At 66.8% G+C, this 16050-nt stretch overlaps 2 protein-coding genes across 2 annotated transcripts; both read right to left on the reverse strand.

The window, feature by feature from the left end:
* Positions 1–51: 51 nt before the first annotated feature.
* On the reverse strand, positions 52–5825 carry VIL1 (villin 1). The gene is made up of 19 exons (XM_075028664.1): positions 5736–5825; positions 5430–5504; positions 5096–5292; positions 4709–4817; positions 4296–4406; positions 3997–4199; positions 3409–3487; positions 3169–3267; positions 2920–3073; positions 2711–2811; positions 2434–2571; positions 2108–2266; positions 1853–2032; positions 1592–1737; positions 1326–1470; positions 845–1033; positions 622–690; positions 325–462; positions 52–236 (listed from the first exon to the last, which is right to left on the reverse strand). The coding sequence occupies exons 1-19, from the start codon at positions 5808–5810 to the stop codon at positions 123–125; spliced, it is 2481 nt and encodes an 826-aa protein (XP_074884765.1). The 5' UTR covers positions 5811–5825; the 3' UTR covers positions 52–122.
* A 3201-nt stretch (positions 5826–9026) lies between these two features.
* On the reverse strand, positions 9027–14617 carry CTDSP1 (CTD small phosphatase 1). Its single transcript, XM_075028663.1, has 7 exons — positions 14375–14617; positions 12731–12873; positions 12391–12492; positions 12080–12136; positions 11450–11542; positions 10992–11177; positions 9027–10887 (listed from the first exon to the last, which is right to left on the reverse strand). Exons 1-7 carry the CDS (start codon positions 14439–14441, stop codon positions 10759–10761), a joined length of 777 nt encoding a protein of 258 aa, XP_074884764.1. The 5' UTR covers positions 14442–14617; the 3' UTR covers positions 9027–10758.
* Positions 14618–16050: the final 1433 nt, after the last annotated feature.

Raw genomic sequence — 16050 nt, forward strand, 5'->3', positions numbered from 1 at the left:
AATAAGCCCCACACCTGGGCTGAGCCCAGGGGCTGGGGGGAAACACACAGCCCCGCTCTCCAAATCCATTTTATTTAATAAAAATAACAAGCTGGGGTTGTTCCTGTGCCCAGGCTCCTGCCCTAGAAGAGTCCTTTGTCCTTCTTGAGCTTTTGTTGTTTCCACAAGGGCAGCTTGCTGAAGGCGGAGCGGCTCATGCCAAAAACAGCCTCGAAGTCCTGGTCGGAGAGGTAGTACTGGGGGAAGAGAGACGAGGCTGAGGTAAAGCGGGGGAGGCTTCCCCTGGTACCCCCCCCCCCCAGCAGCCTCCCAGCCCCGTCTCACCTCCTTCCTGCTGGGATCTACACCCCGCGGCAGGTCCTCGGCCGAGGTGTTTACCAGCATATCCAGGGGGAAGGTCTCCTGGTTGCTGGGGAGGAGGCTGGTGGTGCTGGTGAAGACCTCGTGCCTGGATGTGAGCACCTGGATGGGGTGGGGGGAGCGAGAGACAGGGTCACATCAAGGGCTGCCCCAGGAACGGAGGAGGCACTTGCAGCCGCTTGGTGCCACCTGCCAAGGGGACGGAGGGGCTTTCTGTGCCCCCTCCCACCCCAGGCTGCCCCCTCTCCCTGTGCTACTTACTGAGGTGAGATGCCCGAGGCTGCTCTCGTCCCCCAGCTCAGCTCTCAGCACCTCGTAGGATTTCTTGTCCTGGGAAGGAGACAAAAGTGCTCAGCCCCTCAGCATGGGCAGGGATCAGGCAAGCCCCTGCCCACACCCTGGAGATGCTGGCTGGGGCCAGATCCACATCTGGTCCCATCTGCAAAGGGCCCCCCCGGTCTTTCCAGTCCCCTCCATGACTCACGGCCCAGTTGAGAGGGTCCCAGGCCGGGAACCAGCCAGTGAAAGTGGGGGGCTCATGGCCCTGCTTCACCACGATGATGGGGGTGTCGAGGTCGCGCCCGCTGGGGTGGCTCCACAGGTACTCCTGCACCATCACCGCCGCTGCCTCCTTCTCTGACTCATTGGCCTCTTTCCCAATCCAGAAGAAAACCTGCAACGAGGTCACCGTGTCCACCATGGGGGTGAGATGGGGCCCTCTGGGGCTGTGCTCAACCCACGGTTGGGGGCACGCAGGATCTGTCCCCAGAGAATGGCACCGGGAGTCCATCCTCAGCCATCCCCTGGAGCAAGGGGGCTGGAAAAAAACAGCGTGGGGCCAGGAACATGGGGGTTTCCAGCCTTCCACCCTACCACCTCTGGCTGCTGCAGGTCATCCACCCCCTCCAGGGACATCAGCTTGTGGGATCAAAGGTGTCCCCCCACCCCGTGCCCCCCCAGCTCACCTGGTCCCAGGTGTCCAGCAGGTAAACATCATCCTCCTCCAGGTCGTCCTGGGTGAAGTCTACAATCTCCGTGGCCACGAAGGTGCCTGTCTTGTTGGAGCACTCAAAGAGTCGGGGGGACACGGAGGGGTTCTCCTGCTGCAGCCTGGTGGGGGACAACGCAGCAGTCGTGGTGGGAATGGGGCTCACCCTGCTTGGGGACTGGTGGCCCATCTTAACCCCAAGGGTGGGTAGGGACAAGGGACCCCTGGGCACAGGGCTGGTACCTCTTGTCGTTGGCATACTGGGACTTGCCCCCCAGGGCCAGCCAGAACTCAGGTGGCTCCTGTCCCTCTGCGATCACTGGCTTCTCTGTCTTGGAGATGATGTCGGCCACCATCTTGCCCATCTCACGCTCATCTCCACTGCAGCCCTGCCGAGCAAGCACAGCTGCTCCATCACCAGCCCCAGCCAAGGAGGAAGAAGAGGAGATGGGGACATTTCTCCTGGGGGTGGCAGCACCCACCCCGGTGCCCGGTGGTACCCACCTTCCCATACCAGAGGTAGCAGCAGCTGGGGGTCTTGAGCACGAAGACGTCATTGGAGTTGAGAGAGGAGGCTCGGACGGGCACCTCGATGGCCTTGGTGTTGTACTCATTGGTGCCATGCACGTGGAAGAGGCGGGTGGAGGGTGTGGGCTCCTTGCTGCCCGCCCGCGAGGTGCCACCCTGGGGAACGGGGACAGGAGGTCACCACTGGTGCCCACCCCCCAGTCCCCACCCCCCCAGCAGCCCTGCGCTCACCGCATACACCACCATCTTGCCCTTGAAAATGGCCATCAGGTGGGCCGGCTCCTTGCCCATGGTGACGCGGACCTGCACGGGCTCGTTGTTGTACTTCTGGTCCAGGATGACGGCTTGGTAGGCGGAGGCGGCCAGCTCATCTGTGCTGGCTTGGCGGCCCTGGGCAGGGCAGAGCGGGGCTCAGCACCCACCACGGCCCCCTTTTCCCTCTTGGGAAGAGGGAACCCTCATGCCGTTCCCATGGGGTCATGCATAGGAGCAGAGCACCCCCAGTCTGGAGAGCTGCCCCTGTCCCCCACCTGTGGTCAGTAACCTGGGGGTCTCACCTGCCAGAGGTAGATGATGCGGTTCACCTTGGGCCCTACGAAATAGGTGTAGAGCACCAGATAGCAGTCCCCACCATAGAAATGGCCCAGCCACCTCTTCTCCACAGGCACCAGCTCGTTGTTCTCCACACGCCAGACCTGGTGGGATGGGGACATGCTGCTGCCCGTGCATGCTAGTGCATCCCCCTGCCCTGTAGCCCCTGGACACCATGACATCCCCCAGTACAGCCCAGGGGGTGCCCCGAGAGGGTCTCACATTCTACCCTGGCCACCCTACCTCCACCTCCCCGGATCCGTCATCCACCATCTTCTGCTGGGCAGCCATCTGGGGCTTGGCATACAGTGTGGTGGCATCAAACTTCACCTGCTCCACCTTGGCTGAGGGGAAGAGCAGAGGGCTGACCCACATCGCGCCAGCCATGGAGGTCCCCACAGCCCTCCCATCCCAATCCAAGGAGTCCCGCAGTGTCAGAAGCGGACACTCACCCACTTTGCCCACGGTGTGGGTCTTGCCCAACCCGCTGGTCTGGTTGGGGACAGTCCATTTTTGGAAGAGCTGCCTGAAGATGGTTGACTCAGACCCATCATTCTCCACCTCCACGCTGGTGCTGGCCGGGTAGTTCTTGGCTTTGATGAAGCCCTGGGGGATTCGGACCCGGAGCGTGGGCATGGGGTGCCCAGCACCCCAGGGAACAGCCAGGCTATCCCATAACTGTTCCCTAACCCAGCACCCACCAGTGCCCTGTTCATCGCCTGCTGCTTCTCCTCCTTGTTGGCTTTCTTGCCCTTCCACACAAAGATCTTTAGACCTCCTTGATCAAGGATGTAGCAGTCCTTGGAGGGGGGACAACAGCAGAAATTAGGACTTTGGGCAGCTTTAACCCTTCAAAAGCTGATTTGGTGAGCTTTGCCACCTTGCCATCTTGGCCCTGCCAAGGAAATTGGGCACCCCCCAGCATCCCATGGGTAACACACCTCATGCAGGAGCATGTCTTGAGTCAGGGGTCGAATCGCCACCTCCTGTATCACCAGGTTCCCGCTGGCATTGGAGAGGCTGGCAGAGGAAAAGAGAGGAGGAGGAGTTAGAAATGGGACTGGAAAAACCCCTCCCCATCCACACCTTGGGGTAGCATGGTTGGGTGGGGGTGTCCCCTGCCCATCCCCTTTCCCAACCTGATCATGGCAGAGATGATACCCAGGGACCCTCTTGCCCTGCCACGGTGGCAACCTTGTTTGCAGCTTGCCCTGCCATGTAGCTCACCCATGGCCATGAGGAGGGACAAAGGGGTGTCAGATGTGATGGGGCTACCCAGGGACATTGCCACTGTATTCAGAGGTCATGCTTCCATGAGCAACTCTCCATCAGGTACCAACCCTATTGGCACCAGGGAGCCCTTGCTCCAATGGCATCCAGAGGACCTGTCCCCACCCCTGCAGTGGCCTTGACCCCTCTTGGTGGCTGTCCATGGGGACAGGAGTTGTGGCACATAGCAGAGATGGGTGCTGGGTCCCTCTGGCACCCTGCGAGATGCCCCCGCAGGCGACCCATCCCCAGCAACTCACTGGTAGAGCTTGAGGGAAGACTTGAGGTTCTGGTCCACTTTCTCATCAGGGGTGGCTGCCTTGATGTCCCTCTTCTCACCCAGCACGTGCGTGAGGACCTGCATGAGCCCTGGCGAGGCACCCTCGTCCTCACCGTCCACTATGCCCACCTTGGCACGGCCCCCACGCTCCCGGTCCCGGATGTCCTTGGCCAGGGTCATCGCCTGCACCCAGGGAAGAAGGGGTCAGCCCAGACTGGGGAGGGAGCGGCCAGTCACCCCCTTCCTCCAGGGAGGGACCCTGGGACCCCCCAGCCATACCTTCAGCCTCTCGTTTCGGTTGCTCTCGGGGCCGTTCCACTGGATGATGAGCTGGCCCAGGTCCAGCAGGAACACATCCCCCTGGTTGAAGCTTTTCCAGCTCATCTCCACCTGCAGTAGGATGGGATTGGGGGGACGGTCAAGCAGCAGGACGCCTGGGTCTTCCTGGCGCCACAGCCCCTGCCCATCCTGGCTCAGTGCTGATGCATCTAGCCAGTATTCCTCCTCCTTATCCCAAGAAGGGCTTCTTGGGGTGAGGTTGTTCCTGAGGCAAGGTGGCGTGGCCCCACACCCACTCTGTCCCCTGTTTGAGGGCAGCTGTGTCTGGGGGGGGCTCTGGCCTGATCCTGACCCCAAAGAGCATCTCTGCACAGAGGTTGGTGGCTGGGGTCCCCCCACATCCCATAACTAACCTCGCTTGCCACCACGTTCTTCTTGCCCTTCACGTGCAGCAGGCGCTGGATGTTGTAGGTGTTCGTGTCCACGTGCTTCAAGCCTGAGGCCACCCCACCCTTCTTATAGCTGGGGGCGACAGACACAGCGTCAGCCCTGGGCCCCCCTTCTTGCTCCAGTGGGCTCCCCCTCCCACCTCTGTGGGCAGGGAGGTGTTTGGGGACACCCACCCACCCATGTGGATGATGGATGGAGCGAGACCAGCTCCAGATCCTCCTGCCTCCCCCACCCCACTGGGACAGGGCTGTCCCCATCCCCACTGGGGACGTTCCCCAGGGCGGGCATGCAGAGGACCCCTCCCCACCATTACCCACTGTGGCAGTGGGTCCCCAGGATCACTGACATACATGAGTCCCTTCTTGAAGTAGGCGCGGAAGGTCTCGCTCTCGTGGCCCTGGACCTCGCGGTGCTGCACGGCCACCGAGCCCAGGTGGTCATCGATCTGGGTGGTGTAGATGGCGGCTGCCCCCTGCTCATCCTGGCTCGACTCCTTGCCCAGCCAGTAGTGGATGTTGTAGCTGAAGCTGCTCCCAGTCTTGCGTGTCTGCAGGACACCAATGCCCGCTACAAGTGTCCCTGTCTCCCCAGGCCGCTCTGGCCAGGGACATCCCTCCCTGCACCCCAGCCCACCCTGGGGCAGAGCCCATCCCCAGTCCCCCGCGGGACCCCAGGCTGCCCTACCGACAGCAGGATGTAGCAATCCCCCTCGTGGAAGTTGCCGTAGCTTTTGGTGGGCACTGGCACCATCTCCATGTTCTGCAGAAGGAAGGGAGATGTCAGCCCTGTTGGGGACCCCCCCCCCCACCCCACTGCCCCCAGCCCCAAAATCTGGGTGGGTTTAACCCTGGGTGCCACACTGAGACCCTCAAACCCAGGCACTGAGGACACGAAGGGGGGATCTTCCCTCCCACAGCCCCCCCAACAGCCTGGTGATGGGTGTCTAGGTAATGGGTGCCCAGGCTGTGCCCCCATTGCCCCCATCCCCACCTCGATTCGCCATATCTGGAGGCCCGGCGTGGTCTTGTTGAGCGTCCTGCTGACTTTGGTGCTGAGCTCCACCATGGTGACGGGTGCTGCAGGCAAGGGGACCTGCCTGGGCATCGGCAACACCCTCGTTAATGACAGGCAGTGTCATTAAGAGCTGGGACGGAGCCAGCCTGCTGTGCCATCTGCTGCCTTGCCTCGTCTGCTGCTGGCTGGGCCATAAACCCCCATCCGGACCTGCACGGGGTGAGGGGACCCCCCGACACCCCGGTGCCAGGACTGCGGGCACACAAGCGGGGCTGCCATCCCCCTCAGCCTGGCTGGCACCGTGGCTAACGGGCGCTGTCACAGCTCCATGCCAGGGTCCGCGGTGGGCAGGAGCAGGGTCCCCCGAGCGCCCCGGTGTCCTGCCCTGTACAGGGCATCCCCAGCCCAGCAGCAACGGCTGGGTGACACCGCTGCGCAGTGGCCTGCTCCTCCCCAGCGCCAGCAGGAACTGGCCCTGCTCAGCCTGCTCCCGGCTCAGCTTGGCATGACATGGCACAGCATGGCATGGCCACCGTTGGTGGCCTTGCACACACACGCATGTGCACGCACACACATACACGTGTGCAAGCACACGCTGCCTGCTTCAGTCCCCCCCCCCCCAACTCCCAACCCCACCACCAGATCCATGCCCCCCAGGGAGGGCTCAGCCTGGCCCCACAGAGGTGCTGAGCATGCCAGGGCTCAGCCCCAGTGCTGCCCAGGTTGCCCGCAGCCATCTCTGCCAGGCTAGCAGTGCTCGCCGGCAAGCAGGCAGCAGGTCAGGCAGCCAGCGGTGCCCAGCAGAGTGGTCTCTGCTCCCCCAGCCCCGCAAAACGCTGCCTTGTCCTGCTGCGCTGCCCTGAAAGCGCCCAAATCCCGTCCCTCAGATCCAGGGGGGCGACATCCCTCCGGCGCAGCCCCGCGGTGGGGCACGGGTGGATCCCCAAGCCCCGTCCCCAGGCCACCCTGGTGCCAGGAGCGGTGGTGGCTGTGGGATGTGCTGTCCCCCACCATGCCCACCTTCCAGCCCCACACCCCAGCCCCTCACCTTCCCTGCAGAGCTGGGCACAGGTGAGCGTACCTAGGCAAAGTGCTCGGGTGCCAGCACCCAGGAGACCTTTGTCCCTTCCTGTCCCAGCCTATGTTCACCATATAAGGGCAGGAACAGCCCGGAGTCAAGGTCCCCACGGCCCTCCAAGGCTTCTCGGCACCTGAAGAGCCCCCCTTACTGATGGGGTGATTGCCCCCCCCCCGCCCCCAGGTGCTATTACAGCACAGGGCAACCCTGGGTACCCTGCTGTAGTACCAGCTGCCCTTCCCAGGCCTGCTCCCCTCTTGGCCCTTGGCACTGAGCCCACAGTGAAGGGTTTTTGATGCCTGCCCCCCCCCCCCCAAAAGTTTCCCCAAAGCGATAGCAACAGGCTGATGCCACGGGGCTGGGCTACGCTGCCGCCCTCCGCTCGCCCAGTCCCGTGGCAGTGGGGTTTTTGGTGCCACCAGCAATGCAGCATCATCTTCCCACCCCACGCATCCTCGTGTCCCACCCCCTACCTGGCACATCACCTCCCTGCCCACGGGACCGTCCCCAGGCTGTGCCACTCTCCAGCTGGAGGCCAGACCCCTGCTCACCACTCAATGCGCTTTGCCCTCCCCACATCGGAGATCTCTGCGGTCCCGGCCTTGGGGATGGGAAGGGAGCGCAGGGATGGGGCATGGCGCTGGGGTTTGGGGGCACAGGGCAGGGCATAGAGCGGTGGCATGGCTAAGCCTTGTGCCCTGTCCCGTGCCCCCAAACCCCAGCCCCAAGGGGTGGTACCTGATGATGCCCTTGGGTGTTGGCAGAGAGGAGAGGGGACTGGAGTCCTGCCCAGTGGCTCCCAGCCCCAAAGGTGGTTTTGGGGGACGACCAAGGGGGACATAAAGCTGGAGGTGGGGGGGGGAGTTCGCAGCAGCAGGCAGGCCCCCTGGGCTCCCCGTCCTGCTCTTATCTCTTCCCCAGCCCCGCAGGATTGCCGCAGCCTTATCTTGGCCGCCCTGCTGAGCCAGCAGCCCTGGCCAAGAGTGCCACAGGCATCCCGCACCCCGGCCGTCACCCTGGCGCCAGGCCTGGGCTGCAGTGAGCCCCAAGTCCTGCCTGCACACCCACTTCCCCCCCCCCCCCCCAAGGATCCCCGAAGTAACGGCAATGGGCCGAACCAGACCAGGGGGGTGTCAGCCACAAACAAGGGGGTGCCCTGATGCCACGGAGATGGGCTCTGCTGCTGCCCTCCACTCCCCTGGCCCCGCAAACCCCCAAACCCTCCTAACTATGCCACCCAGCTCCCACCCCCTGCAGCCCACACCAGTGTCCCCCGTGGGACCCTTACCTGGGTGCAGAGGTTCCGGCGGGGGTGTGGCACGGAGTTTTGGGTGGGGGGTGACACCCGGGTGGCTGCTCTCTGCTCGGTGGCCGCGTCCCAGGGCTGAGCCTGCTGGTGTGGCACAGGGGTGGGGGACCCCACGCCAGCCCCAGAGGGCTCGCCCCCTCCCCGGGCCCCCCAGCCGGACATGCTGGGCCACTAATGAACTCAGTAATTAGTGCAGCCATCAGGGAGGACAGAGACTTCGTTAATGAGGGGAGGCACAGGGCCAACGAGGGCACGGAGGGGGCAGCTAAGAGACACCCCCCCCCAGCACCCCACTGCCTGCACGTTGGCAGCAGGCTGCCCGTGGGAAGGGTCACAAGTCGTCCCCCCCCAGTGACCCCCAGTTTATGTGGAGGGGTCCGACACCTTATTTGGAGGAAACTGAGGAAGGGAGCACTTGTGACAGAAACCCCCCGCCCCAAGCCCCAAGGCTGGGGGGCAAAACCCACTTGGTAAATTCAGTCCCCCCCCCCTTCTTGAGGGGTAGGATACCCATCCCCGTGGCATCAGGGTCCTTTTTCCAGGAGGAGGGGGAAGGGGTTAGGATGGGGGTGCCAGAACAACCGGGGGGGGGGGGGCAGCGCTGCCCTGGACTGTGAGGGTGTCCCCTTGGCACCCTGCAGCCCGAGGGTGCTGCCCCAGCACTGACTTGCAGCATCCCCCCCTTGCCAGGGGGATTTAGGGGATCCCGGGGGCTCGCTACCCGCCCCACTGTGCACACCCACTAGTGACACGCACGTGGCACGTGCCCATGCCCACGCATGCACACACTCGCGCACACACAGGACTCACCTTTCCAAGATGGTTTGACAGCTTTAATCACATGAAGGCACTTGGATCTGGTCCCCCAGCCCTCCCCAGTCCCCCCAGTGCTGCCTCCGGACCCCCCCCCGGACCCCCCAAGGGTGCCCAGCACGGGGTCTGTGCTCCTCGGGTGCTGCAGCACCCATGGGTGCTTGCTGGGCAGTGGGCTTTGCTGGTGCCGTTTGACTTGTCTAATATAAAGTGCTGAGTTCAACCCTCCTGGAGGGGCAGGATCAGGCCCGGGGCAGGCAGGGGTCCCGGGGGGTGGGTGTGCCACAGCGTCCCCCATCCCACCCCCCCGCCGTGGGGCAGGGGCTAGAGGCAGGGTGCGGGCAGGCCTGGGGGGACCCCTGCCTCCCCCCGGCACCCAGTGCTGGGAGAAGGGGAGCGCCAGCAGGAGCCGGCTGGACAGCACCGGAGAGCTAAAACCCCTCGCATTCCCCCCCCGCAGATACTGCCCCCCCTTCCCTGGCACAGCGGTAAAAAGGCACCCATGATTTTTTGGGAAACCGTTGCTTTTCCCCCTAAGAAGATATGAGACATTGTCCATATTGCGATGCTAAAAAAGGCCTGGCTGAGCTCAGCCTCCCTCCCCCCCCCCCCCCCCCCCAAAAAAAAACCCTCCCTGAGAGCCCCCAGTCCCTCAAGACTGGGAGACACCCTGGCACAAGCCCAACCCCACGGGGGTCAGGGTAACCCCCAAGCTGCAGGGAGGGGGGCTCTGCAGTGCACCCCACCCCTGCCCCAGCTGGGGGGGGCTGGGGCTGGAGTAAAGCTAGGGGGGGCACACTAAGGCTGGTATGGGGGTCCCTCCCCCCTGGGAGTCGCAGCCTTTGGTGAAGCTGCGGAGGGATGGGGAGGGGATGTGTGGCCCCCCTGGCAAGAGAGGGGACCCCCCTCCTGGTGACTGGAGTGGCTCCCACTAACACAGTGTAACTGGGAATGGGGGCGGAGGCCACCAGACCCCCACCCCACAGGAAGAAACTGAGGTTGGAGGGGGTGAGTTAAGAGCCCCCCCGGGAACACCCCTTGCAGGGCTGGGGGCGACATGGAGACCTGACGTCCCAAGGCACGTGGGGGGGGCATTTGCGGCCGGGGGCTCAGCCCTGAGGCCGGGCTGCCCCCCAAAACACACCCCCTAGGCGGGGGGCAGCAGAAGGCACGAGGGTGGGGTAGGGACGTGCCCCCCCCCGAGGTGATCAGCTGCACCAAGGGCAGAGTTAAGGGTAGGGTGTCGGCCCTATGCACCAAGGCCAATAAAACTCCCCCATTTTTTGGGGGGTGACAAGGGGTTAACCTGTCCCGTAGCCCCTGCAGATAGGGGCTGAGGGCTGCCAGCCCCCCCCAGCAGGCAGAGCCCGGTTGGGGGGGGTCTAGTCCCCCCCAAAGGCAGTGGAAAGCAGCAGCTGCTGACCCCCCCCCCCTTCCCCACTCGGGGGGACACAGAGGGGAAAAGGACCTGAGAACCGTTTTGGGGAGGGGGGGACACAGGTTGAGGGGGGGTGGGACAGCGGGGGAGGACGGGACCCCCCCCAACAGGTCCCCAGCACAGCAAGGCAGCGGGTCACCCACGGCCCCCCTCTCCTCCGTGGGAAGGGGGACACCCAGCTCCCCGTCGGGGGCACCCGCATCTCCCACCACCAGCAGGCAGGGAGGGCACCCGCGCCCACCGGGGCTGGGGAGGACGATGAGGGGGGTGCACACTGGGACACACCCCCCCACACCTAAAATAAGGCACCCGGCTGCCACGGCGGTGCCCCTTGGCAGCACCCGGCGGGGTGGGGGGGCCACTAGCTGTTAGTCCGCTGCTTCTTGAGCACTGCGTACACGTCCTCCACCTTGCTGAGCCTCTCGAAGAAGGGCAGCAGGTCCAGCAGCTCCGTGTCCGCCATGTTATCGAACCAGGAGGCCACCGGCACCTGCGGGCAGCGCAGCGGGCAGCGGCTGAGGCGGGGGCCCCCCGCCACCTCCCCTCCATAACCCCCCCCCCCCCCCCCCCCAGCCTCACCCCAGGGGTACGTACAGCGTTATCGGGGTGGAAGATGTAGGATGCGGGCGAGTTGTCCACAATGATGATGCGGCGCAGGTCGCGGCCCAGGCGGCTCAGGTCCTTCACGTAGTTGCCGCGATGGAAGACGCAGGATTCCCGGAAAAGCCGTGCCCGGAAAGCCCCCCATTTATCCAGCAGGTCGGCCACAGGGTCCGCGTACTGCGGGCACGGGAAGGGGGTCACTGGGTCACGTCGTGCCACCGTGTCATGTGCCCCCCCCCGGTGACGATGGCACCCAGCTCTGCGCCAGTGCTAGCTCACTCTGTGCCTCAGTTTCCCTGGCCGGCGCCTGGGAGGGGCAGGCACTGCCTGCAGGCACACAGGGGACGAGGGGCCACCGATGCCCACGGGTGGGCAGCCGAGGGGAGTCGTGCCACCCGAGGGGTGGCCGGGAAGGGGAGGGCGATGGCGGTGGCGGGGGGAGCACCCACCTTGGCCAGGCTGGCGGTGAAGAGCACGCACTCGAAGAGCTCACCCATGCGCTGCAGGAACTCGTCCACGTGCGGCCGCTTGAGCACATACACCTGCGGGCACGGGGCAGAGGGCAGCGCGCCGCGGGCGCCGGCAACCCGGTCCGTCCCCCCCGGCACCCCCATGCCCACCCTGGGGGACAGCCGTGTCCCGGAGCCCAGCCAGCGGCTCCCTGCTGGGCAAGGGAGGCAGAGGGCTGCCTGCGCCCCATGTCGTGGGGGCTACCCGGCGTGGGCTGGGGGATGCCACGGCCCCGCTGGCACGTCCGGGGCGAAGCGTCTGGCCGGCTCCGGAGCCAAGTAACCGAGAACAGGCTGACTGCCCAGACCACAGCCTATCCTGGATTACTTGAACCCGGGGCCGGCCACTGCAGCAGGGCACTGCGCCAGGAACCCCCCCTCTCCCCCACCTCCCCACCCCGCCGGGAGGATGGGCACCCACCTCTGCCCCCCGAGGTGCCAGCCCTGGCACCCCGACACCCCCGACCGACCCTGGGTGCAGAGCGCTGGGACGGCTCCCGGTCCCCGGGGAGGGAGCAGAGGGGGCCGTGCCCCCCCAGCCCACCGGGCACCCTTCACCCCCGTTGTTACCTGGTGCATGATGCCATCGATTTCCACGGGAATGATGAAGTCGGCGTTGTTCACCGGCTGGGGAGGGCACAGCTGGGTCAACGCCAGGCAGGCACCCCCTGCCCAAACGCTGCCTGCCCTCTGCCCGCGACGCGCCCCCTGCCAGCCCCGCAGCCCCCAAAGCAGGGACGGACACCCCCTCCGACCCAGCAGGGCTGCGCAGGGTGCTGCTCCTGGGTGCCGGGCATCGCTTGGGGGGGGGGGGTGCAGAGCAGGTGAAGGGGGTACGGGGGGTGGGCAGGAGAGGTGGAGGGGGCCGGGGCGTCCCCCACCTTGAAGGAGCTGTGCACCAACGTCTCGTCCAGGTCGATGACCACGCACAGCTTGCTGGCATCCTGCGGCTTGATCTCGGGCAGGAGGTGTTTGACGGCGGCCTGCGGTGGGGGGGGCACACAGGGAAACCCGAGGGGGTCACCGGGGTGGCCAGGGGCACCCCTTCCCCTCCTGCCCACCCAGAGAGGGGGCACGGCAGGGGGGAGCCCATTTAGACACCCCCCACCCCATCCTGGCACAGGGGAAGCACTGAGGATGGGCAGCCCAGCCCCCCCTCAGCACTGCCCCCCTCCCCAATGCCAGGTTGGGGGGGGGGGGGGTGCCCAGGGTGGGGGGTACCTTGGGCAGGGCCCCGTTCTCCTCCACCAGCAGCGGGGCGCTGGTGGTGCCGGCGCAGGGCTCCCCCTCATCGCGGCACAGGCAGCAGAAGAGGGACTGGAGGATGCTGCGGCTCCGCGGCTTCTTGGCGGGGGCCTGGGTACCTGAAGTGGGGGGGGGGGGAAGTGGGGTGTAAAGGGGGGGCACACGGGTTCCCCCCCAGCCCCGTGCACGGCGAGGGGAGGGCGGGTGAGCCGGGTTCGGGGTGTCGGTGCCGGACATGGGAGGTGCCGGGGGGAGCCCCCCGGAGCCCCCCCATGCCCTTATCAGCCCCCGGCACCCATCCGGCCGCCTTTCCTGCCCCGCCAAGGGCCGGCGCCGCGGACACGAGTGTTTGGAGACACCCCCCTCCCCTCCACAGCCCCTCGCCCGGGCGCATCCCCTGCCACGGGTGACCCCCGTGGGCCCCCCACCGCGGCTGGAGACCCTACAATAACAGAGCGGGGCTCTGTCCCGGCCGCTGCGGCCCGTGGACCCCCGGCTCGTCCCCGCTGTCCCTCCCCGGGGGGCACTGACCCACGCGGGTGGGCGGTCCTGTGGGCGGGGCCTCGCCCAGGGAGGCGGGGCTTACAGACCCTCTTTCCCCCGCCCCCAGCCAGCCCCCCCTTCTCATTGGCCGACTCGAGCGTACCGGAGGCGAGAAACCAATCAGAGCGACGTGCCCGCCCCTGGGCGCCGTTCCCGCAGCCCCCATTGGGCGGATCAAGGGGAAACTGAGGCAGAGGGGCAGCTCCTGCCCGCCCCGGGCACCGGGGGTAGCGCGACGGCTCCAGCCCCTTCACCACCGGCCCCGCGGGCCGGATCCTGCCCCCAGCCCAGCCCGGGCCGGGAGCGGGGCCGGCCTGGGCCAGGAGCCGCAGCCCCCCCCCCAAGAACCGGGCCAGGGCCCCGCTCCCCGGCAGCCCCGTGGGGCGCCCCACAGCAGGGAGCCCGTGGGGCAGGAGCTGCGCACTGGGGACGGAGCCCGTTCCCACGCTTGTCCCCCCGGCCCCGCCAGCTCCCCCGGCCGGCGGGCAGCACGCAGGCAGCGCTCCCCGCTAAACCCCCTGCGCTGCGTGGAGGGAGCGCAGGAGACGTGGGGGGACGGGACGGGACGGGGCGCCGGGCTGTGCCCCGGACTGCAGCGGGGTGCCCAGCGCTCGCCCCCCCATCCCTGCCTCAGTCTCCCCACCGGCGCTGCGTGCACCCCCCCCGCCCGGCTCCGGAGGAAACAGCGCAGATAGGCCGAGCGCCGGGGCCCGAGCAGCTCCCCAAGCACCCCAGGGTCACCGACGGGACTCGGGGGGACGGGAGGGGACGCAGCACGGCCTCCCGCGCCCCGGTGGGTGCAGACAACCCCGCTCCCTCCCAGCCCCGGGCCCCACACACACACACCCCCCCGTGCCCCAGCGCGTCCCCCTCCAGCCCCGGAGCAGCGGGACGCACGGGGGCAGGCTGAGACCGCCCGCAGCTCATCACACCCTCCGAAAGCAGCCGCCCGTAGGCCTCCAGCCCCCCCCCCCCCCGCCCCGCGATACCGGAGACCCCGAAGACCTCTCCCCACCACCCCCGCCCCCCTCTCCCGCACCGGGGGGGGGGGGGAAGGGATCCCCCCCCCCGCGTTACCTTTCTCCTGCAGCGGGGCGCTCCCCTCCTCCCTGCTAACCTGGGCGATGATGGACTGGTGCTCCATGGGCGCCCGGGGGGGGGGGGGGGGATGGGAGGGGGCGGCCCCCCCCGGCGCGGCCCCCGGGGGGGGGGAGGCGGGGCGGGGGCCGGCGGCGGCGCGGGGCGGCGGGCGCGGGAGCGGCGCCGCGGAGGAAACTTTGTTACAACATGGAGTTTCCTCCGCCCGGGCTGGGGCTGCAAACATGGAACCCGGGCGCGGTTTCAAGGAACCCCTTAAAAGGGCAACGCCGGGGGGGGGGCCTCTCCTCCTCCTCCTCCTCCTCCCACTCCCACTCCCGCCTCCCCGCACCCGCCCCCGCGGGGGAGGAGCGGGGGGTCCCCACCGAGACGCGACCGGCATCGGGGGTGCAGGGGGGTTGGCGGCCTCTGGGGAGGCGTGTGCGGCGCTTCTTTGGCTAGAAAGGACACACACACCCCCCCCCGCGGTGGTCGTACGGGGCTCCCCCACAGCCCTCCGGCTGAGGGATAATGGAGAGGGGGATCAGCCCTGCTGTCACCCCCCCAGATGTCACACCCCCCCCCCATTCAGCTGGCGGCCCCGGGGGAAGGACCCCCCTGCAGCCACTCCCGGCATATGAAGCCCCCCCCGCCATGCTGGGTGTCCCCCGGAGCGGAGACCCCTGGAGCCGGTGGCTCTAGGCTGGGGGGTCACCAGCTCCCCCCGGGGACAGGTTCCCTACTGCCAGCGCAGGCCAGTGTACAGGGCAACAGATGCCGGGGGGCTGCACCAATAACCACCTGCTTTTTTCTTTATTTCCCTCTTTCCCCTACAGTTTCCCAATTATTTGGGAAATTAATATATATATATATATATATCATCGATCTATATACTTCCCCCTGCAGTTCGTCTCCTCCTGCCTTCGGGGGGAAGCGCGGCTGTTTCCAGGTGCTCATCGAAAAGCAGCTCTTACGGGAGCTTGAGGCTGTAACAACCCCTTCAGGAGAAACTCGTGCCCCCCCCCCAAGCCCCCCATGTGCTGGCATCCTCCAGCCCCAGCCCCTTTCCCCCAGCAGCCTCGTACCTCCGTGCCCCCAGGCAGCGACCGACCCTGGGGGGGGGGGTTCCAGCCGGTCCCGGTCGCCTCCCCCCTTGCCATCTCGGCGGCAGGAGATGCTGTGCCCTCTCTCAGCCCTTCCCCGGGGGCAGAGCAGGTTGGAAATTCCCCATCTGAGCTTGTTTGGGGGTCTTTCCACCTCTCCCAGCTGCCGTTTGGGAGTTTCGGGGGCTGAGGTTGTCCTTTCTGGCCCGGGGGGGGACACACCAGGGGCACTGGCGAGGCAGCGATGCCCGCAGCAGCGCACCCGGGTACCGCTCTGCCCCCCCCGGCTCCCCGGGGCTGAGCCCCCCCGTACGGTGGGAAACGAGTCTGGGAGGGGACCTGTGTGTCCCCCCCCCCGCCAGCGTGGGACACGAGGGGGGGCACGACACATGCCCACAGGTGACCCCTCTGGGAAACGGGGTCCGGCATCGGGAGGTACCGTACCCCCCCGGGGAGTCGGGATGCTGCGGGGCCGGCGGGACCAGGCAGGCGGTGGAAAAGCTCCAGAGCAAAAAGCCAGTCTGCACCTGCGGCTCCCGGTCTCCCAGCTGGGCACAGGGGCACCCCGGCACC

This window comes from Buteo buteo, chromosome 5, assembly GCF_964188355.1.
Source record: "Buteo buteo chromosome 5, bButBut1.hap1.1, whole genome shotgun sequence".
Classification (NCBI taxonomy): Eukaryota; Metazoa; Chordata; class Aves; order Accipitriformes; family Accipitridae; genus Buteo; species Buteo buteo.